At 38.5% G+C, this 23,734-nt stretch overlaps 1 protein-coding gene across 10 annotated transcripts in view; it reads left to right on the top strand.

The window, feature by feature from the left end:
- The window catches only part of TRPM3 (transient receptor potential cation channel subfamily M member 3), a 410,566-nt gene that overhangs the window by 381,108 nt on the left and 5,724 nt on the right, over positions 1 to 23,734 (top strand). For 9 of the 10 annotated variants that reach the window (XM_061470789.1, XM_061470784.1, XM_061470783.1 and 6 more), the window contains 5 exons: positions 1,382 to 1,633; positions 6,989 to 7,163; positions 16,030 to 16,180; positions 16,713 to 16,912; positions 17,817 to 17,949. In XM_061470789.1, coding sequence (XP_061326773.1) covers positions 1,382 to 1,633; positions 6,989 to 7,163; positions 16,030 to 16,180; positions 16,713 to 16,912; positions 17,817 to 17,949 — 911 coding nt within the window. The remainder of the gene's footprint in view (positions 1 to 1,381; positions 1,634 to 6,988; positions 7,164 to 16,029; positions 16,181 to 16,712; positions 16,913 to 17,816; positions 17,950 to 23,734) is intronic. The other variant, XM_061470790.1, reaches the window with a different exon arrangement.

Genomic DNA, 23,734 nt, shown 5'->3' with positions numbered 1-23,734 from the left:
TAGGCAGAGGGAAGTTGTTCTGCCATCCTCCCCTCATGGTCTCTCCCACTTGCAGATACCACTGTGCCCTTTCACTTGGCCAAATGCACATCTATTCCACAACGACACCAGAGGCCAGATTCAGCCCTGATGTGAGTGGGTGCAAATCCTGTTGACCTCAGCTAAAACAGCACATTTGTACCCCTGGGCTTAATTTGTTTCCATCTGCATTTGTATTTTCTGCAGCAAATGCTTTTGAGGGCTAGACTAAAAATGGTCTTGCAACAACCACTTAGACTTCAAAGGCCGATTTCAATCACTGTATGGTAAACTCTACCTTATAAAAAACAGAGAAGAAAAAGAGGAAAAGTCACTACTTGTGTGGCCTATAATGAGAGTACTTCACTAACCAAAAGAAAACCAGTGGCAATAGCCACACAAGGACTCTGCAGCACTGATGGAGACAAAACACCACTGGCTCAGTAGATGGGAGGCTGCTGGCAGGAATCGTATGTGCCATTTTTGTCTAATCATTCACCCCAAATTGTGCTTTCCACAAAAGTTTATCAAGAACATTTGTCGTAATGGATTTCTAAGCAGATGTGGGAGATTGTTCACAGAAGACAAGCCTAAAATTCACTCTGAAAATGAATTATAAGAAAATTATAAGAATAGCATTCATCTTTTTAAGGAACTGTATGAGTCTGCTCAAATGTTCTCAGGCTAAATTTAGAAAATTAAAACAAACAGCTTGTTAACTCACTAAAAGCTACGAATTATTCATAGATATCACTTGAGGAATAGTTTCAACAGTAATTTAGGAAAACAATCAAGTCTCTCAAATGATCTTGCAAATAGAATGGCGATAAATTATAAATAAAGATTAATTATTTTTGTGAATTATATTCTCAGCTGTGGAACTTGATTTTCAAAAATAGGTCCAAGTAGTAGCTAGTATCTCTCTGGATTAAATGCTAAATCCAGATCTTAATGGTTATTCATTATTTCTTGACAGTTTGATACACATTTTAGAATATTTTTTCTTAAAATTACAGCTTCTTCAAATGTTAATTTTCTGATGAAATATCTTTGTACATTTCTCCCTCTCTATCAAGACTCTAAGTGGGGTCAATAAATTTGAAAAACAGAAAGATATGCATACATTTCTTCTGATTTCATGGGTGTTTTCATCCTTTTAAGTAAATTGCACATAGATACAAGCTAAAAAAGATTGAAATGGAAGATTTCTCAAAAAAATCAGAGAGTGCATGAGGCATTTATACAATAGGAGTCTATCACCTTTCCTTTGGCCTGTGTAGCATATATCTGTTTACTATAGATTTCTGCAAGCTTATATTAAGACAGCTCAGCTCCTTTCCTCTCCATTCCCTCTGTCCTTCAGATATTGATGTCAGAGCCTGGGAAGCTGTTACAGAAGGTGAAAGTTTGGCTCCAGGAGTACTGGAATGTTACTGACCTCATAGCTATCCTCCTGTTCTCCGTTGGGATGGTGCTCCGTCTGCAAGATCTGCCACTGCGGAGCGATGGACGAGTGATATACTGTGTTAACATCATTTATTGGTATATACGGTTATTAGACATCTTCGGAGTAAACAAGTATTTGGGACCATATGTTATGATGATTGGGAAAATGGTAAGAGAAGTAGTATACTCTTTTTATGTTTTACCAGCATGTTCTTGACTCAGTGCATTTTGCCAATGATATCATTGCAGATTGGTCTGTATTTTTCCTACACATCAGGATTTTCATGCAAGCTAGAAGTCAGTGCCTTAATGAATCAAAACCTCATCACAGATTTCCAGAACTGAGGATTAGACTCTCTGTGTTCTGTTACATAATGTATTACTTGTCTTTCTCTGACATCTCACATCTCTTCAACAGCAAAACCACCCATTTACACCTTTGCACCTCATTTGAAGAAAATACAAAGGATGCTAATTCTCAACTAGTTGTGATGGAGGGAGGTTTGTTAAGGTTAAAAAAGTGTTCGGTACCTGGTACCTTAAGACTCTCAAAGTGTGTTTAATAGGCGTGGTATATTCAAATCTATAATGGCTGTGATTAAGACTGTGACCTTTCTATAGTCTGCTCCATGTCGGTATGTTCTTCCATCTTTCTTGTTCAGGTGTGTTCTTGTGAGATGAGGAATCCATTCGCATAGCTGCAGCCTCTGTTCTCTGGCCACATCATGTACATGTACATGACATGCCAGGAATATGAACAGTTTATGTAGTAGTACATGCATATGTACATTACATGTATGTAATAGTACATACATACAGGAAGAACCAAGAGGGATTGCTACCAGATGTATTATTTTTGACTTTTCACCTTTTTGTTTTTATGTTTCAGTCGAAATGTTGCATTAAAGCAGCATTTTACACATACGAGTTAAAGAAAATGGCTGAGCCTTCCAGATGCATGTCCATGCCGTTTGAGTTCTTGCACATGTAGCTAATACACATGCTCATGTTCTATATGCAGTTATTGTGTAATTTGTCACTGTTTCATGCATTCTGGGGTTTAAAATTTATTTAAATATATATATATTTAAAAATAAAAAAATCTTGAAGCTGGTATTCAGTAAAAAAAGTAAATTGAGTATCAACTTTCCTACATATGCTATATCATTTATATGTGGACAATACTCAACAAGTTCAAATAGGACTTGTATCCACCCTTCTTCCTCACCATAGTGGGAAAAGGGCACATATATGAATGCATGAATTGGCACCCTCCTTGATGTTACATTAGTCACAACAAGCTCAGTCACTCAGTGATTCTAAGCAGGTATAAAATTGAAATGTAAAATGTATGTCCAGTTAGGCTTCCTACCCAAGAAGTGACAGAAGAACCATTGCTTAGTGGAAAAAAAAGAAAAAAAAAAAAAAAGGAAAGATAGAGGAAAAACACAAAATAAAGTGGTTGTTGAATCATCATGTCCTGCAAACAGGATTCTGAAGTGGGCTGCCTTCCTTCAGGGAAGCCAGTAGGGTGTTGATGTGAGGGATTTTACAGTGCTCCAGAGTACAGAGGTGAAAATACTCAACAGTTCTTGCTGGCGTTTACTGTAAAAGGACAATAGGACAAAAGAAAGGACCAAATACCAAAAAGAAAACACTGCATTTTCATCTGTTTCTTTCATGCTCCACTTGGACTATGTCACTCCACTGGGGAATCTGGTTGTCACTGGGACTTACACAACACACAATGTATAAAACTCAAAAAAAAAGAACAACTGCCCTCCTCGTCTGTTGTATTTTTCACAGGTGCCTTGAACAAAAAAATCCAGAGTTGTGGTATTAGCAAAGACAGTCTGAAAAACAGTTCAGTAATAAACAGACTGGCCATGAATAACAAACTTTGAGTAGCCAGTGTTATGGACGGCTGAAAGGAGTCCAGCTTCACCAGTAGTATCAACAGTAATTTATTTTTCTCCTGGGGTCGACACAGGAAGACAGTGGTTGAAATCAGTAAAATAATATCATTTCCATTCCTTTGTCATCCTTTGTACAACAAATCAAGCCTCACTCCACCAGCCTCACCAGCCTCTGTAGGCCCAACACCCACTCAGACGGTGTTGAATTTAGCTACCAGAGTACTCTGAAGGTGTGGGTTAAAGGAGGAAAGTTCTTTTTATTTTTTGCCTTCCTGTTAGTTGGTTTTCATACTTCATCCACTCAGCAGCTCTGACACATCCACTTTCCCCACACATGCAGTGCCCAACTGGTTTGAATTACACAAATTTGCCTCTCACATCTGTTTTCTGGACCACTTACTCCCCTGTGTAATGGCCAGTCCATTTATATCATTCACAGACTTCCCTGGGAGTTGTACATGCTTGCTTGCAGGCTACAGTGGGCTCCCTTGAGGATTTTTGTTTAAATCCCATATCCATTTACTTCCTCGTGTTCTGTCTTTTTCATCTCATGGTCTTGCAAGTACCATTCAGTACTATGGAGAACATCGAGCTGGTTATACATATTACTACAAAGTGTTACGCGTGTTTCTACGGAGTAAGCCCATCTCAGCTTTTGAGTTCCTGAACAGACCATGTTTAGTGCCTGAACTTTTATGATGAGTTTCTACTCTAAGTATGTTTTAGGCTCAGGAGGAAAAAGTTGATTCTTTCCATCTTTACAATGTTAAGGAACTTTCTTGTCACCTCCCTCTACATTGTATCCAACAAAATAGCTGTAATAGGTTTTGCCTCTGGGCATCATGAACAAACATGTAAGTGAAATTAAGCAAAGGATAGGAATGGGCTTGAGTGGTTTAAAACCAATGGGATAAAGCAAAAGTAAGGTTAGGGGAAGGAAGCTGAATGCTGAAGGTTGTTATTATCTACTAGTTTCACTAACAGGGTATGTTCATTATAATGTGCTTTGCTGATCTCTGCACAGTGATAGAATTACAGGGATGAAATGAAATCACTGTAGCATGTTGAGAGTCCAAGGTGTATCAGTTCTCTTACTGTGTGGGAATCTCTACATTTTCTTAGCTTATGTGCAATTAAAAAAAGGAAACAAAAATAACTTTATAAAACTGCGCCAACAGTTTCTTTGTTTATCACTTTTTTCAAATAGGTGACTAATGAGTTCTGCAGAATGATTGAAATGGTCATTGCCTTATTAAGAAAACAATTGTAGTGTGACACTACAGGCCAAAGAGCCCGATACAATGTCCACTAGAGTCAGTAGAAATTCATCCATCTCTTCACTAAATTTCAGTCAAGCTACCAAGGTTTTAGGATACCCAGCCAAAGGGGGGAAAAGCTAATATGCAGCTTCAATAGAGCATAGCACTGAAAATTTCATTTCTTGCACCATGAGGTCAAACCTGTAATTCCTAATCAAAAACACTGGAAGGATTTAAGAAATTGTTTAAAATTGCTGCCAAATACTCATTATGTTTATTTATTTGCATGACATGTTAAAATAGGTATTATATTGCATCATATCGCTTTATGTATTTCTACCTGAAACAAGTTTTCATCAGAGAAGAAAGGAAAAATCAGTTTTATCTCCAAATTCCTTCCCTAAAAGCAGTAAGAACTAAATGTGGTTGTCCATTTCAGGATGCTGTCTGAGGTACAATGAACTGGAATCCCTTTTCCAGCAGGTTTTCTTGAAAGATTAACAGAGAAGGAGTAACAGAGGAATGTTAGTGATTTACTTGTCTTTTTTTCTTTAAGGCATTTCTTTTCCTCTCCCATGTCCCAGACTTGGGACGGTTTTGTTGTTCTTTTGGGGGGTTGGTTTTTTTTGTTTTGGTTTGGCTTGTTTTTTGCTTTAATGTGTTTTTATGGACCTCAGGACTTCTTTTTTTCCCAGATATTTTTTCACTTGTCCCCAGTTCCTTCTTTCCAGCTCCTTGAAACTCTCTTACCAGAGCATTGCCCTATAGATGTCTTTCTCCTACAGCCTCTCTCTCAGGACATGTGAATATCCTTTTCTGTATGCTGATATGCTCTTTTCTCTCTTAGATACTTTCCCACTGTTACTTTGATCTCAGGTCACTCTCCTTGTGCCTTAAAACTGAAGAACCCTCTTCTACTGGCTTGTCATGAGCAACCTTACTCCTGAGCTGCTTCAAGTTAGCAGTGGAGTTACAAGGCCACCAGTTGAAGTGCAGATTGCTTGCACACCTACCTAGCGGGGAAGGTAGAATGCAGCTGAGACAGAAAATGCAAAGACTGAAACTCATTAGAACTTTGAGGTTTAGAGGAGTTTTGGGTTGAGTTTTGGCCAGAAACAAAAGTTACATCCAAAGCTGTGAAAAAAAACTGTCATAACAAGCCTTGTAACTGAAGACCTGTAAGTCTGTAACTAAGGATTTTGAAGGGATCTTTACTGTGGGGTGATGAGGCACTGGCACAGGTTTCCCAGAGAAGTTTTGGCTGCCTCATCACTGTCAGTGTTCAGGGCCAGGTTGGATAGGGCTTTGAGCAACCTGTCTAGTGGAATGTGTCTCTGCCCATGGCAGGGGGTTTGGAACTGAATGATCTTTAAGGTCTCTTCCAACCCAAGCCATTCTAAGATTCTACAATTCTATGATCTTACCAGGGACCTAACAGGACGCTCATTATTTTTACCATCATTTGGGGTTAGAAAGCATCTCTGCTGTACCTGCTTGATGGCCATTGCTTTGCTCTCTGGGAGGTCTTTTCTAGCACAGCTCATCTTCTAATTTTCAGCCTCTATTCAGCACTTCCTAGTATTGTTGTCCTACTTTTTCCAGGAACATTTTGAATGGGTAGGCACTGTTTGCAAGCACTGGTTAAACTTGTGCATGTGCTAATGAGACATTCCAACAATGGAGAAGAATAGTTGAGTGTCTGTGTTATCTGCATTACTTTTTTCAAAAAATATGGTCTTTGTCAGACTCCCCCACCAAGCTGATTTCTAGTCCAGCCAGTATCACAGCTTTCCTTTCTCACTGTTACCACCATGGTGTCCCTTCTGTTGCAGTATCAGGCTGTTCTGGCACCCCTTATTCCTTACATTAGATGCAGCTCCCTTCCTTTGCTCCACGACAATGGCTACCCGTAAATAAAATAATCCATGTCAGCTCATGTCAACTGTTTTGATACAGTTTCCAGTAGATACCTATAAACAATACATCATCTTTTGAGCCATGACCAGGCCAGACTGCTGATTCCAGTGAACCTACATTCTTGTTCAGGCAACTGATGTGGCCAGACGGTATCTTATATTGCCAAGTCTATGCACAACATTTAAATTGCGTTTAAAAGAAACACTGGATAAAACCAAAGATACAATAATACTGCTTCACTTATTTGAAAGTGAAATTTGTTATGTGTAAAACTGAGAATGGCTTTTCAAATTTGTTTTTGAAAATTCTGTTTCTAAGATTTATAAACTTTTTTTTTTTCCCAGCATATAATAACAGAAATATGGACAAATATGTTCCTCTAATTCTTGTCCCTTCTCTCTTTCTCTCTTTCTTTCCTGTCATTACATTCAGATGATAGACATGATGTACTTTGTCATCATCATGTTGGTGGTTCTGATGAGCTTTGGTGTTGCAAGACAGGCTATTCTCTTCCCTAATGAGGAGCCCTCATGGAAGCTGGCGAAAAACATTTTTTACATGCCTTATTGGATGATCTATGGAGAAGTGTTTGCAGACCAGATAGACCGTAAGCAAGTTTATGATTCTCATACTCCAAAGTCAGGTATCCAACTTTGATCAGATGATGTCCTATTAGATCATGTGTGTGTGCTCGATAAATGGCTCAGGGTAGAGGAACTCCTTCATCACAGAGAATGGTCCCAAAAATATTTGTTCAGCTAATATTGGGATGTCAGTTTCTGAATGTGCTTCTGGTATCACTTCACAGCTATTTACCCAGAAGTCTGTAATGCTAAATTATCTTGCATATAAAGAATGTTTTAAATGGTTCCTTTTTACCAGTTGGTAATATCTTCGCAGGGATACACCATGAATTCTTTGGTATACCTAGGACGTTAAAAAATCACTTCTTTTTTTTTTTTTTCTCATCTATTTGTTTGATTTTAGACCTAAATACTTTTTACCTAACTTCGTACTGATCATCAAATCTAATAATACTGGATTAGACCTTCAGCTCCTGCACTTCATGAGTATCTAATCCAATGTGTTTTCTCTGTTGCCTACTCACTGCCACCAGCTTTATGCTAAACCATGTGATGCAATTCTTTAGGGACAGTAGACATTATTAGAATTTTGCTTTATTTATTTACTGAAAGGCGTGGCTGTGCTCACGTCAGTGCAGACAGAACAAAAGCTAGCATTTTACATACTGTCTCTGAGGATTCATTTGGCTGGTGATCAGCAGAATGCCAGTTTTCTATTTAAGTTAAACCTTCTGATGCCACCCAGTGCATTACAGCAAAGGAGAGGGGAGGTCATAAGAAATTATTTGTAGATGCACAAACTAAAAATCACAAACAATGTATCTTTAGCAATCACAGACATGCAACTGATGTTCATCATTCCCATTTAAATATGCATTAACCTTGGCAGCATTTAGAAGTATCTTTTCCAGTGGCAGATGCCATCCATTAAAGCTCCGTTTAGGATATTCCTTTTCATCCTATGCACCACCTTAGGAAAGGGCAGTGTTTTCATAATTTATCTTCTTGTTCAGTATTGACAAAGTTTGAATGAAAACGGTGCTGATTTCTCCTGAGTTGGTTACGGTAATAAATGTATCTATATGACCAATAATTTCCCCAACTTAACAGAGTTTCAGATGGAGTGACATATACATATCCATGGCAGGTATTTCAGCAGCTCCATGTTCATTTCTGTACTGCTGGTTAGCACAGAATCATTACTGTGGATACAGGTGAAACCTCTTTTTTATATTTACTTCCCCACTTTATTTTCAGAGGCAGCATGGCATGCAGGGAAGCAAACAAATACCTAAAATCACAAAGCTTCTCACTGAGTTGATCTTTTTACCTGGTTCCCTCATTTTTATCCTTTTTCCTTTTCTTTTCTTTTAACAATTCATTGCATTCCAAAGGCATGATGGCTGGGGGTGTAAAACTTCATCTTGCTTCAAAAGTATTATAGAGTGACAAGGGTTTATCCTATTAAACTATGACTTCCTTTCACAAGCTGAATTCTGTCTGTCCCTCTATAAGTGGCCATTTATTGGTATTGTGCTAAGTAACTATCATCATAGTGCAACAAACATGGTAATTGGCTGAATATAAAGGTTGTGGCTGGTTGTTTTTGTTTTTAACAATTAAGTGCTGATTATAATTTAGAAACCCAAAACCCGAGAAACTAAAGTGTCTTTGTATGAAGCGTGGGTTTTAAGCATGAAAAGAGGGTAGCAGGCTCCATGCCCTTGCATGAGGATTCAGGGATAGTCTTGGGTGTTATTCAGATGCCCAACATTGAAACCTCACAAAAAAAGTGCAGCATAATTACTTCTGAGTCTTAGGAAAAGCAAAATTCCTGATTGTTTCAACTCCAGCTATAAGTGTAGATACGCTATTGTTCTCTGTGCCAAGGAAACTAGGAGTTGCAGCAAAAGTGGTGAGGCTGAAATGAAAAGCAGCACCTAGTTCCTTCTTCCTGGGAGACAGATGATGCAGGGAATTAGAATCTGCCACTCTTGCAGCACAAAATGTTTGCAATATGTCATGTCTCTCTGAGGTTTGGTTGTCTCAAAAATATTACCTCTGGAATAAAGCGGGAGCATAAGCAAGCGGTTGGTTATCCTGTTACACGATCAGAATGACCTGATTGGCACCCAAAAGGATTTATTAGTATACTTGCATTTTTTCACAATTGGAAATATGTTTTAAAATATATTTTCAATGTTGTTCTAAGCTAAATCAGCCACTGCATTCATGTTAGAGTACTACAGTGTTTGTACTTTCTCAAATAAGATAAACATGTTCTAAAATTGTTCTGCTGCATCTAAACTGTAGTTGAATGTTACAGCTTGGAGCACTATTATTATTATTTTTATTTTTTTATTATTACTACTACTACTATTAATGTTATTATTATTACTATTATTTTAGCAAACCGAAAGGGTTTCTTTGTGGGTTTCCTTAACATGTTTAATATTGCCACATTATCTGCAAGTTTGGGATTTAGCAAAAGTGCTAATCTTGGAAGTGCATATACATTTCAGCCACGATTTTGGAGAATATCCTGCTGTTGAGAACTGTACAAAAAAAAAGTATGCACTCTAAAATGTCTAGCTTACTTTTGTTTGTTTGTTTGTTTGTTTGTTTCCTTTTCTGTTGATTTGCGGAGCATGCCATTAAGACTGACCAGTTACAATGTCTGGATTCATATCAGCTGGCAACCTGTTCATCCAGTGGGTCTACTCTTGATTTTTGTTTCAACACACTGCACTGCTAAAACACTAGCTAAATGCCTCACTCTAAAATAATGCTTTCATGTATATTTACATTTTTAACCCATAATTTCTGTATTCATTTCAGTTTTTAAATACATATGTTAACTGTAATGTGCATTAGTGTCCTGTTGACATGTGATCTCCAACTCAAAAGTGGGGACAATTAATACTCACTTCTGGGGTTATGAATACACTATTCAGTGGTGTCATTTATTATCAGTGATGTACATAAAGACTACATTCCTACAAATTCCTGACTATCAACCAATTGTTGATAGGGAAGGAAGGGGAAAGCAGGCAAAACTTTTAGAACTATGTTCAAATTTTCAGAAAAATTCAACAAAAAGAGCAAAAACAGTCTCAAAGTTGTTCCTCTCAGACTAGGTAGTTCATCACAGGTGGAGCCCCCACTTTCTGAAAATCTTGTCATAAAAAGCAGGGGGGTTGTAAAAAAGGATTCAGAACTAGAATGGTCAGCTGAAGTAATTCTTGGATGAAGAATTGGCTGAAGCAATTCTGAGAAGTAGGAACCTCTGAGTATGCACTTTTCAGTGCCTAAAACAGTGCTGGGGGAGAACCACAGTAACACATGGAACAGCAGCTGCTACTCACAATGGAGACATACTAGGTTCCTGGTACTCTTTCAGTCCCAGCTACCCATGGAGCCCATAGCTCAGCACCGTAGCGGCTTGGAGAATGGGAAATTAGAAAAGACAGACTTTACTATCATAGTGCAACCATAATGGCTTCCTCTAGATCTTTGAGCAGGAAGTGAGCAGTATGTGGTCTATAGACAAAGGAGGCACAACAAAGGTTTATTAGGCCATATTGTTCTTCCAGCTATATCCAGCTATTCAGCTAATTCTTTGTAGCTGATCTGACAGTGGCAGAATATTACATGTACCATGTTGGATCCTCAGGAAGTTTTAGTAATCACCTGAAACAGCCTTTGGAAACATGTAAAGATCAGGGATTAGTTAAGCTACTTCATAGAGAAGTGCAACCAGTCAAAATACCAGTCCATGTGAAACATCATTAATGACTAAAGCCACACTGGACTATTGAGTTTTGAACTGGGCCTTGAAAATCTTTGTTAGGGATTCGTGGGATTCAAATAAAGGCTCAGACTGGAGAATTAAAAGGAGGCAGTAAGCTAATCAAATTTATGAATTATTTAAAGGTTGGGAAATGAAACATTAAGTATATTTCAGGAAAGGAATAATAATAAGAGCTTGATAAATTGAAAAAAATTAGACTGGCATCAATTATGTAGTTGAATGAAGATATATTATTATCCACTGTTAGCTGGGAGAGGAAGGGCGATCCAGGTCAGGGAACTGGTGATGGTATATGCAGCTGTCTCACTTTTAGGTTCCCTTTGCTAATGCATCTGAGCCTTGTGCTGCCCAATGGGGTCCATGGAACAACAGCCAGCCACTTAGCTGCTTTGGTGAACACCTGTCTGGAAGGAAATCCACAAAAGCTATAAAATGTCTCCCTCAGTTCCCTCCACTTTCTCTGGCACTATTGCTGGCAATTTTAGCAAAAATAAAAATAATTACAACATGGTTGTCATAGGCAGAGAATTTTGTTTTCATCTTACCAAGTTATCTGTGCCTTCAGAATACTATGGATGCAGAAGTATATAAGAAATACTAAAGAGGAAAGGATTATTCAGGGGGTGAGTTTCCTTGGTAAAAAATGCAGATAGATACCACTCAGAAATGGCAATCACCTCTAGGAAATCAGCAGCAGACCTCACATTTTCCTATATTAAGAAGGCAAAGCAACTGAGAGTACTATTAGCCAAACATGGGTTTGGGTTTTTTGGTTTGGGCCGCTTTTCAGATTTGCCTAATGTCTTACATGTTAGGTTTGCATCTGGATTTTTCTTTCCAGCTGTAGTATTTCAAATGCCATCTGGAATCTGAAGATCAGTTTGAGTTGTGTTTGTTGCCTGGGCCTACACCCTTATTGGAAAAACCTACATAGCGTAAGAGAAAAGATGGGGTCTCCTTCTCTTCCATTTGTATTGGAGGAATGCCGAGTAACCAGAATGCAGTTGATTCGGAAGTTAAGAGACGATTATACACAGACTTTAAATATCCAATAAACTCAAGATGCAAATATAACTACTACAAAGGACTTTTTAAAAAGTCTTTGAATTTCTTTGTCTGATAGATTTGTTTATTTATTAAAGTTATTGAAGGTTTCTTCATATAAATGAAAATTTTAATTTAAATTCTGTATGATTTTAGAGGTCTGATGCTTTTCATGTCTCCACTGGAACTTCCTATAAGGGATGTCATTTCTATGTGGTCTTGTACCCATTTTCTTTTCAATCTGTATGCAGGTCTGCAGCACAGACAGCATTCTTAGCATTTTTATACAAAGGCAGTGGATAAAATTTGTGTCCAGCCTACATACAATTTTGAAAGTCTCTCTGGCCTGAGTTGCAGTAATATTTCCCTTCCTAGCACTCCTGTGAGATTATGTTTTGGGTTCCACTTGGTTAGATGTTTTTTATGTGGGGGCAAGAAGGTGAGAGAAAGCACTAGAGAGAACAAGAGAAATATAGGCATTTACTATAAATTGTGATTAAAATACCAGCAGATTGGAGAGTTGCTTCAAAGTCATTTTTAATGTTGCTGAGGGGAAGAGGCAGCATGTCAAGTCATGATGATGTAGTGAAAGCAACTTTTTTGAAGTAACGAGGCACTGTTCAATTCCCAGGATGCTTCTGGTGATGAACAGAGCAATGGTGTGATATTCAGTTTTCAGAGTTCGGTATTTTCTCTGTCAGTGAAGAAGTGGACAGCCCCAGGCGGCTTGCTTAGCCTTCTTTCAATACTTACCAGCCTGGCAAGCTGGTAAAGTTGCTTAAACATTTCATTAAAAAAAATCATAAAATGCTTTCACATGCTCTGATTTCAGTGCAGATCAAAACTGGAAGGTGCCTATAGACTTACAGACAGGGTGAGGAAGGTGCATTTAAAATGTCCAGATTTGAAAAAAAAAAAATAAAAGGTGTGTTGGTTTGTTAGTTACTATACACACAAATTGGTTTCCTTACTCTTTAGAACTGTGATTATGTGAACGCATTCTGCAGTTTTGTGTCATCTCGTACAAATCATCTTGTATTGTAAAAGTGGTATCATAGAATAATAGAATGGTTAGGGTTAGGGTTGGAAAGGACCTTAAGATCACCTAGTTTGAACTATCCATTTTTATGCGAGGTGCTTCATCAAAGTCAGAAAGCTATTTGGAAACAAAGCTGTTCAATTATGCGCTTTCCTCTCTCCATTACTTCCCACAACTACTTTGGAAAGGTGAAGCTGGGGGAAGAGTCATGACGCAGAATTTGCAAACATCGTTTCCCAAACCCTCCACCCAATAAACAGTAAAAATGAACAGTGTTCATGTCATGGCAGTAATTAGAGCAGGGAGACAAATTCTTCTTGAGCTCTGCTGCCACTTTAGGCTTGAAACACACAGAGGCCTGGGTTATTGATGTATGCTATTTGCTGGCCAGGAAAGAGGAAGGGTTAGGTATGTAGCAAGAAAGGCCCATACAGGAAACTGTAAATGGGAGCCAGAAAAGAAAGCATAGGAGGAGACTGTGAAAAAGGAAACGAGAGATGCAGAAAGTATGTACATCCACAGATGTCAGGATGCAATATTTGAAAGCTGAGTTAAGTTAATGCATGTAATTGAAATTTAAACTACAGCCATTTGTTTTTTTCTAAAGCCTGAGGTCAGGACATAAAGTGCAACATTTATCCAATGTCCTGTAGGTATCAGGCTGAATGGGTTTTTCAGTTACCTGAAATAGACGTATAGTTGCATGGACAGAATTTGCTTCAGCAAAACATTTCACTGTAATTAACTGCTCTATGTGTTTTGTTAAAGCAAGGCTGTAATGTAGAAAGATGAGTATGTTTTTGCACATGTTGAAATTGTTCTTTGAAAACCTTTGAAAAAGTTTGTTATTAGAGTGTGTTACTGCACGTACTACAAAAACTACTTAATTTCTCCACACATAATTAAAATGGTCAAACCGTGTTAGACATGAAGGGCAGGTGCAGTTCCCTCGGGGATGAGACACAGTACACAGCAAGCAGAAACTTTGGCCTTATGGAAAGTGCATCATTTCCACGGAGGGAGCCCTGGCTCACTGACTCTAATCAAATGGGGACCTGATATGGCAGAGTCCTACTTGGGAGTGAAGCTCAAGTGAAAGTACTGTAGGGGTGAATAATACAACTTACACTGATTATCAGATCATATTTATGCACTGTCCTGTTTTGCTCATTAGCAAACAGCAAGTGCTGTTGTCCAGATTCTGAGATCCATAGCTGGCCATCACGTTGGCACCCAGACAGGGAGAAAGCAAACTACCCCATCGTACCAAAGCAAGGAAATAAGATGTGCCTGTGAGTCTACATACTTGGATTGGGAGGCTAATTTTTTTTGTTATAGGAAGTCTAATTTGGCCATCAATGGCAGAATAAAACAACAGGGGTGCATTAATGGTATTCTAAATGCTCTGTTGTAGGCAAATAAAGCTGGAGAAATAATTTTTATCTTTGTAGGTATCAAGGCTGATTTTACTTTTCAGATCAAATTGTTTTTTCTCAATATAAAAAAGTTGGATAACATAATTGTAACCAGACTTTGAGCTGAGTTTTTTATCTCATTGATCTAAGGTTTAAAATATGTTCTTCACTGATTTCTTCTTTTTTGCATCTCACCATTATTTATTCTGTTCTTCAGCACACAAAAGGGCAACAGGTTTCATCGACTGATACATCATTTTTCTGTTACTGGTGAAATCATGATGGGTTTTGGTACTGTGTTGTTTTGGACTTTGTAGCTCTGAATCAACATGTGAGCATGTTAGTGAGAAGTAAGTAAGAAGGACTGATGATACCACAGGTCCAGACATAACAGAGCTGCCTGTAAAAGTTGAGTTGTGAACCAACTTCAGAAGGACCTTTCTGAGAAAGAGTAGTAGTTGGCATTGGAAATCATGGATTTGTTGACGTAAGACGGAATTTTACAAAACACAGGGCATTGGCAAATTTTGTTGTCTGTGAAATCAGTGTGAAACTCTCACTGATACCAGCAGGAACCGAGCCAGTACTGAGCACTTTGAAAATCCCTCAGTTAAAACTTCTTTTTGATGGAGAAGAGGGGAAGCTAGCTGTAGTGCTGTGCAAAATTTATTAAGATGGTTTGCATATGTAAGCTGCTGCTTCAATTCTTTGCTTGAAAAGCTGATTACAGAGGTGTTTAGGATGAGTAGGACTGAGGCTAGAAAAACATAAACTAAACCCACACTTGCATATGAACGTCACCCACCACAGCACATGAAGGCATGTAAAAAATAATCAAAGCAACAATTTAGCAATGGTTTTTCTCCCCTTGCTTCACTTCTGCAATATTAATACTAAGAACATTTTGGTTCCAAAGCATTTGGGGAAGAAACAGGTGGCAACTCTGCTGCCTACATGTCCCTTTACCTGTTACAGTAAAGACTTGATAATCTCCCCCACTGTTTCTAGGCACGCAGTCAAAAGTCCTTAATAGCAGAGGGTCATTATGAGTATGTCTCAGAAGGGCTGAGGGCAGTGCACACAGTAATAAATGTCTCCTTTTAAATTTACTTTCATGTCCTTCTTTTTCCTTATGCTGTTTGTCACATTATCACATCCTTATGCTATTTATCACATTTTTATATCAATCAAAAAAAGAACTTTCACCAATAAAAGAAAAAATACATAAGGTTTCTCCAGGATTAAACATTTTGACTGTTTTGTTTGCACAGTCACTAATTACTACCAGAATACCATGATATTTTAGCTGTATGCAACCAGACAGCTTAGTCACACCAGGCATGTCTCCTGCAATTTCTGAGGGGAATATCTTGATATTTATGTCAAATAGGACACAATAACAAGAACTGTAGCTTGTAAAATCTGTGATACCAGGTGCAGACTTCTTGGAGGGGAGCATCAATGTAATTATTATTTGGAAGATAATTGCTTTGGCTGGCAAATCTTTACCTATATCTAAATATTTCTGTAAAATGCACGGAAAAAATAAGATTCATTCCCATTTTGCATCTCGTTCCCAGCTCCTTGTGGTCAAAATGAAACCAGAGAAGATGGCAAAATAATTCAGCTACCTCCCTGCAAGACAGGAGCATGGATTGTTCCTGCCATCATGGCCTGTTACCTCTTGGTTGCAAACATCCTTTTGGTGAACCTGCTTATTGCTGTTTTCAAGTGAGTGATATACTGCAAATACAGACTGGGGGGGATGCACATTACCCAAAGCCTAAGAAGGCTGCTAAACTAAAAACTTTGGCTAAGACCCGTTTTCAGAGGATGTGAAGGTGAGAGGGACAGAGGGAGTAGCTTGTCTCCAGGTATAGAGGGAAATGCCAAGTTCTTCACATTGTCTCATTTCCAACAACAAAGACTCCATGGGAATCATGGCAGAGAAGCCAGACTACTCAAAGTTCAATCGTAGCATCTTTCACTCCTAATAGGGAAAACAAGAATGAAAATACTTTCCTTTCTTATTGGGTTGTTGTAAGACTCCGTGATTATGCAGAGCAGATGTACAGTGATACTTCAGAATGACTGATTGCCCCTGTGTTTTCCTGAAGCACAAACTTTCTTTTGTTCCTCTTTTTGCAAGGCAACATTTATCACCAATAGTGAAATACATCTAGAGAAGGTGCTGTCATATCAGCTTTGGCGAAGTACCCAAAACCATTTCAATCTTTGTTGTTTTCCTCCTCTTGTCTTCTAGCAATACATTTTTTGAAGTCAAGTCCATATCCAATCAAGTATGGAAGTTTCAAAGGTATCAGCTAATCATGACATTTCACGAAAGACCTGTTCTCCCACCGCCTCTGATCATTTTCAGCCATATGACTATGATATTCCAACACCTCTGCTGCAGATGGCGGAAGCATGAAAGTGACCCGGATGAGAAAGACTATGGATTAAGTAAGCCTCAGACAATTTACAGAGAGGCACTTTCCAGTGCCCTTGGTAATATCTAGTATTTGACATGAATAAAGGCTAAGTCCAGCACGCTGATAACCTTTCCAGCAGAAAACTACTTTTAACTGCAAAAATCTTACCTGAATCAGTTTTACCTGCATTCCCCAACCCTTAGTTCTCCTCAAGTATTAATGAGGCTACATTTTTCTGGGATTTTTTTGGGATTGCTCCCCCCTTTATTCCTTCAAAGGAATATGGCTTGTTTTGCTGTTGCTAGAAGTCTGTTATTGCTGGAAATCTTCTAAGAGTCCATTGCACTTCCAGACCTCAGTTTTACTTCAGAAAACATGAAGAATGCATTCTACTTTTTCAGCAAACAGCACATACTTCTGCCCAAAACACTTTTTGCCTGTATAATCTGAGAGATGGAGAGAAGTAACTACTTTGTAGACACATGTTCTTTTCTTGACACTGACTCAAACTGGAGGAGTAGTTTTTCCAATCGCTTTTAATATGAGCCTCCTTAGACATGATGAAAACCCTGACAGATTATTTTGATAACACTTTTTCTCCTTTTCTCTTATCCAGTTTGTCAAAGTAGAAGATCTCCACCTCCGCCAATGCACATGCCAGAGGCAGAGAGCTTAGGGATACGCATCTCTTCCCAATATTAGCCATGCCACAGCCCACTTTTTTGTGAGGAGAGAGCTGGAGGCATGTGATAGCACTGGAGATGCAAGCGCAATTAGCTGTATCTATCTGCTTCTAACCAGCAGATAATTAAATTGCCAGATAAATTTGAACCCTGCTTTTGAAAGTTTATTCCATGAATTCCACAATAAGAGGAATATAGTTAATTTCATGTGTTAATCTTTGCCAAATTCACATTTTCCCACTGTTTCCACAGAACTTTTCATAACTGAGGATGAACTGAAAAAAGTCCATGATTTTGAAGAGCAGTGCATAGAAGAATATTTTAGAGAAAAGGATGACAGATTCAATTCCTCCAATGATGAAAGAATCCGTGTCACTTCAGAAAGGTGCACTTTTCTGTTTTTTCCCTATAAGTTGATCTGGAAATGTGTTTCTGTTGTCATTCTCACCTTTCCTATCTTCTTCTTGAAAGGGAAATATATGAGGTATTTTTAATATCTTAACTAAGAAGTAGAATGATAAAAGGTGGTGAATTTCTTTTCTCTTTTTTTTTTTTTTGTGCTAAAGCAAATATTCCAATGTTCCTCAAAGTTTTGAAAACATGAATCTTTCCAATTGTATTAGAACACAACTGACATACATAGTGAGAAACACAAATTATCCTTACATTTCAGTTCTTAAAGCACAACCTTAGGGCACAAGTGGTCAGAACACAGTGGGAGGGTAAATGAGAGTTCCTAAATTAAAACTATGGCTTTAGCACTGACCTACTAGCCATTCAGTCTTGTTTCAGGATAGCTTTGCTAAATAAGTTTGTTTCTTTGAAAGCAATAGGGATTCTGCCATTAATTTAGAAGGTAATAGATACTTCACCTACAGCAATGAAATGAACAGAGGACAAGGGTAATATGCTAATTTAGTGGAAGTTGCTAGTCTTCAAATTGATCAGTCCTAGAAATTCATAAATCTGTTAATCTGCTGTGGTGCTTATATGCTTTCATTGCATGGCAGCTGAGCAACAGAGTTAAATTTTGGGGACAGAGTTTGTTATTTGATTCGTAGTACTGTTACCCATAAATATTTTAGGGCAATATCTTGTCAGATACTAAAAAAAATTTATGAACCACTGAATAGTCCATTGCCTGAATACTCCACAATAAGCTGAATATAGAGGTCAGGTGAGTTGTCATTATAATTGGTTACACAGATGTAACACTTTTCTCCTTATACACAGTCTTCTAGCACTGCTCCTGATGCAGCTATGCCTAAGACATGTTTTCTCTAGGCAAGCAAACACTTTTTTAATTTGGTTTTGAAATAAATCTGTCCCAGAGCAGGATTAGTAGATATAAAATCCTTTAATTATCTGCATTACTGAAAACAGCACTCCTAAAAATACGTATCTTAGAAAAGGATAATAGAGGGGAAATATGGTAAGCCATGGAGTGACTTCCTCTTAAAGAATTGCCAAGTGATTCAGCTCTGGTTGGACTAGAAGAGACAAATGAAGAATGAAATTACAGAGGTCTGTATAATTATGAGTGCAAGGAGAGGATGAGTAGAAATCAACTGTTTGCTGTCTGTCCCAGAACAAGATATAGGGCAGCAACAGATTAGCAGGATCCCAGGTTCAAAATAAACCAGGATTGGTGATTTTTCCATGCAGTAAGTAGTGGAACAGAGCAAATTCTTGAAAGCTGCTAAGGTCTAAAAGAAGCTGATGATGTCAGCTAAAAGTACACGTGGGTTCAAACAGAGACTAGGTAAGTTTATGGAAGAAAAATCCAGTAAAGACTGCAAAATACACTGAGATCATATTGAGTCCATTAAGTTCCTGAGCAGTAAATACTTAGAGGCTGGAGAATATAAGGGGGGAAGAATTACATGTTCTTCAAAGCAAGATCATGGTGTAAATTGGTTGGTCATCCAACTGTGTGCCTTTTTTTCTTATATTCTTATAGTCTAGTGGTCAGAGAACTCACCTGAAAATCATCAATTCAGGTTCAAATCTCTGTTTGGCCATAGCTTTCCTTTTGGTGGCCATGGAAAAAAGAGGCATGTTTGAAGCCTCTGTAAATAAGAAGTGATCCACCTGAGACCTTCGCATTTGGGAAGTGCACTAAGGCCTTGAAGTCCAGTCTGTCTCTGTGTTGGACCTACTTTATAGGAAAAAAGCCCTTATCTCTATTTTAAATGAATAGCCTAAAGCACCTCATTCCAGAAGAGAGTTCAAGATTATGAATCCTAAATGAAGACAAGCACCTGAGCCCTACAGAGAAGTAGTTCTTTAAAAATCCATTTACCTCAGTCAACAGTGTAATGTGGAAACCAGTATGCCCCAGCTGTGTAAGGGAGACAACGGTAGCGACCCCATGAGGTACCGGGGACACTCCCAGACCCAAACACACTACTAGTACTTGCAGCAATTAAATCCCAGGTGAGCACAGTTTCTCAATTCATAATAGCTCTCTTATTTCCTTGCCAAACCAACTGCAATGCTTTACCACATAAGGCAAGTTCAAATACATCAACGATCTGAAGAATACTTTAAAAGGTTGAGAAATCAGAGATACCCAAGTATCCTAAATAACACACGTTTTAAAAACTAGATGCCCAAGTCTTTCATTTTGCCTGCAGTTATGGCCAGGGAAGATTTCCTTGAAGTGTTCTTAATCTAAAACTTCAAACGTTTGTTTGTTTGTTTTTAACCTGTGGAACATTCAAATATTTAAAATCCAGATTTTATAGTTTCTATGTAAAGACATCTTTGTATGATAAACAAGAGATAAAAAAAAATATAGAAGATGCAAGACTACAGTTTCTCTTCCAATGTCCAGTCATTAGCCTGTAGCAGTAGACCAGGCACCAAGCACAATGCCATGAGATATCAGTTTAGTCATCTGTCCAATTAACTCAGCTTTACACAACGTCAAATCAAACCAGAAAGCCCCACACATGTGAGTGAAGTTCCCCCTGAAGAAATTCCATTTGCAGGAAGTTGCAGGATACAGCATCAAGAAGGAATGGCTAGGACAATCCCTGTGTGACATACCTGCACCTGGACCTGGACTGCTCACTGCCTTCCCTCCATGTGTCTCTAATACGCCCACCTATTATTGCTTGAGCGGCTCCTACTTAGAAATGGATTTATCAGAGTGCCCCCAGTCCTACTTGGAGGAAGAACAGCTGCATATCATAGGTGCAAAACACGGTACTCCTGGAAGAGGGATTATAGGGGCTAGCACTGGAGGGGAAATGGGAGATGGAAAGAGAGCCTTGCTCTGAGGCTCAGCCTAGGAAGGTCCCAGACAGGTTAGGAGCTCAGGAAAACAACAGGACATCCCATTTCTTTCTGCATTGGCTTGGGTGTAAATGAACAATTTCAGCTAAGCGGTCAGTGGCTGTGCTGTGTCAGACCACAGCACCTTGTCTGACTCACCTACAAGAAGTTTCAGTTCCTACTTTCACCCTGGCATCCAGTGGGGGCCCTTTTTGATTCAGCAATCATCTTACTTTTCTAAAAAAGAATACCACTGAGGTGTCCAGATTTGGTGTCACCATACAGAATCTCTCTTTTACCTGGTCCTTTCATATTCTGAAGTTAAAAGCTTGAAATGACGTTTGACATCAAAAACCATGCTTGACATTTGTCTTTCCCTGACTCCAGGTAGTAACTTGGTGGAGTAGCTCACTGACTAGAATCTGTCATGAGCACTTGGGAGTAGCTGCAGGTTAGTGATACACTCAGATGAAGTGATTGACTAGTCAGAAAAACACAAAGCGGTACAAAGCTGTAGGTGTTTCCCTAATTGCATTTATAAGGTTAGGCAAATCTTGGTGAATCTCCTGGAGACCCATGAGGAAAACAAAGTTGGACAAATTCACTTCATTGCAGCAGACGAATCATAACTTTTCCTGGAGAGCCTTCCTTTCTAATCACCATGAAGTTTTCAGTGGCATATTTTGACCTGCACAGAGGCATGCGTAATTTGATAAATACTGAATTTTTTTTCTTGATCTGGCATGAAGCCACTAAAACAATCTCATCAGAAGGTATTTTATCTACATGGACAGGTCTTGACTCTTTCAAACCCAATGCAAAACCTCTTGTTGATTCCAAAGGGAGCAGAATCACATCCTAACAGTATTTAAAAAGCAGATAATCTGGCTGGAGTAGATGTTATTATGTCATCTTTGGTACTATATGGTGTTCATTACTACAGCACCCTAACACTTTATAGTTTGCAGTGCAATTACACTAACAGGATGCATGTGAATTAAGTCATAGTTATTGTCTTGAGTTCAGAGATGGCATGCCGAAGTGCACAGAAATAGATCTGGGTTGGTAAAAGGGCCGTTACTGAGCCTGCTGGGCCAGGCCACATATGCAGAGTGACAGCAGGAGAGGTCTGTGAATCCCACGGCCTCTCTCCGTGGACACAAAGAGTTAAGTGGTCTTAGGCTCCACATGGGAAAGCAGCGAGGACAACCCAATGTCCTTAGCCTGCAGAAACCACTGCATCTAAGAAAATTGGCTGACTACTTGCATTAGCAGTGCTTTACCGAAAGATGTCAGGCAAAGTACCAATGGCTTGTTACGTGCTTGAGAAATGCTGTCAGTAGTTTCTTTAAATCAAACCATTGTACAGAAGCTTATAACAAGCAGGTAGGTACCTCTGTAAGTGACTTTCATTGTCTACAGTCTTTGCAGCAGCTGAAAAGGATTTTGAAGTACAAATCATACCTTAAAAATAGACATAGGTTCACAGAAGACACTTGTGAACTAGCATTCAGTTAATTGGTCTGCTGCTGAAAAGAGTGACTTACTCCAATTAAATCATTATTTCAGTTACATTATTGATGACCTGACCTGCAAAAGTTAAAAATAAATATAACCAAAATGAATGCCAGCAAAAGCTATCATCTCCCAAACCATAATTTAAAAGGCTCATCAAAAGTAATATAAAATCTTTGCCAACTTCCCAGTTATGGCCTTTTATTTATTTCCTGGTTACTGAATATGGTCTTCAGATAACCTAGGCTTGTTTCACTATTAGAAATTTTTGAGCTTCAGGAGAACACGTTTAATACACATTTTACATGTAGCCTCCTTTTTTTCTGTTTTCATTCCCATCTGTTTTGATGGCTTGTGCCTTCTCATACATTGGATAAATATTGCTGTAAGGAAAAGCACAGGTGTAATGAAGGCATCATACATGGGTATTGTGAGACCCCCAAAAGGTTTATACTGTCTCCAACACACATGGGGCAAAAAATGCAAAGCAAAACTTGGTCATTCTTATTTTGAAATAGGATTGTATTTCAAAACTGTTGCTGAAGGAAATACAGCTCTAGCTGTCTATTCACTGAGTACAAGATAATAAAAAAAATATGGGAAAATAAAAGATTTTGTGTAATAAAACTTTCTGAGGACCAGATTATGATTGTATTTCTCCAGAACATATTCTTTTATGACCACAGTGTTTGGCTGTGGTTTGATGTGATTTTATTATGTTTGTAGTAGGATTACTCCCAGAGCATGGTGCTGTTGTGTGTGATGAATGATTGAGCTGAACATTAAACTAATATAAAATATCACTACTTAAAAGAATAAATATTAGTTAAAAGGTCTGGGAGTGGCCATATGCAATATATATAACAAAAAATAACTGAGTTCAGCTAGTAGCTTTGGTTTTGGAGATCATCATCACTCAGGCTATTACAGTCAGGGTCAATCCACTGTAAATACACTTATGTACTTTTCAGTTATCTATGCACATTTCTTTGTACCTCTGGTTTCTGAACCCAGACTGCAGTATCCTTATCTTGTTGAGTTTCTACATAAATTTCCCAAAACTATCAATGCACTCACATCTGTGATAATTCCACAGCAACCAACAGAATATGTAACTCAGAAGTCTCTCTTCATCTTGGCCAGCAATACCACTGGTTTTACACTCTGTGCCTCTGTCAGTAGCTAATAGATCATGTTCAGGGAAGGCAGAACAAATACATGAATGTGTACCTACAAGGTATGACTCTAGGTTCTTCTTATGATGCATTAGTTGCATTCAGTAGCATTGTACAGCCCTCATGGGAATACAGTATGCAAGACTTACTTCACTATGGACAGTTGTACTCATATTCCAGATACCAGATACGCAACCAAGC

Source organism: Pezoporus flaviventris, unplaced genomic scaffold, assembly GCF_033815535.1.
Source record: "Pezoporus flaviventris isolate CSIRO_AGI_PZ_B2104156 unplaced genomic scaffold, CSIRO_AGI_Pfla_v1 ptg000064l, whole genome shotgun sequence".
Lineage (NCBI taxonomy): Eukaryota > Metazoa > Chordata > Aves > Psittaciformes > Psittacidae > Pezoporus > Pezoporus flaviventris.
Note: the sequence above shows the minus strand (reverse complement) of the source record. Positions and strands in the feature narration are given on the sequence as shown.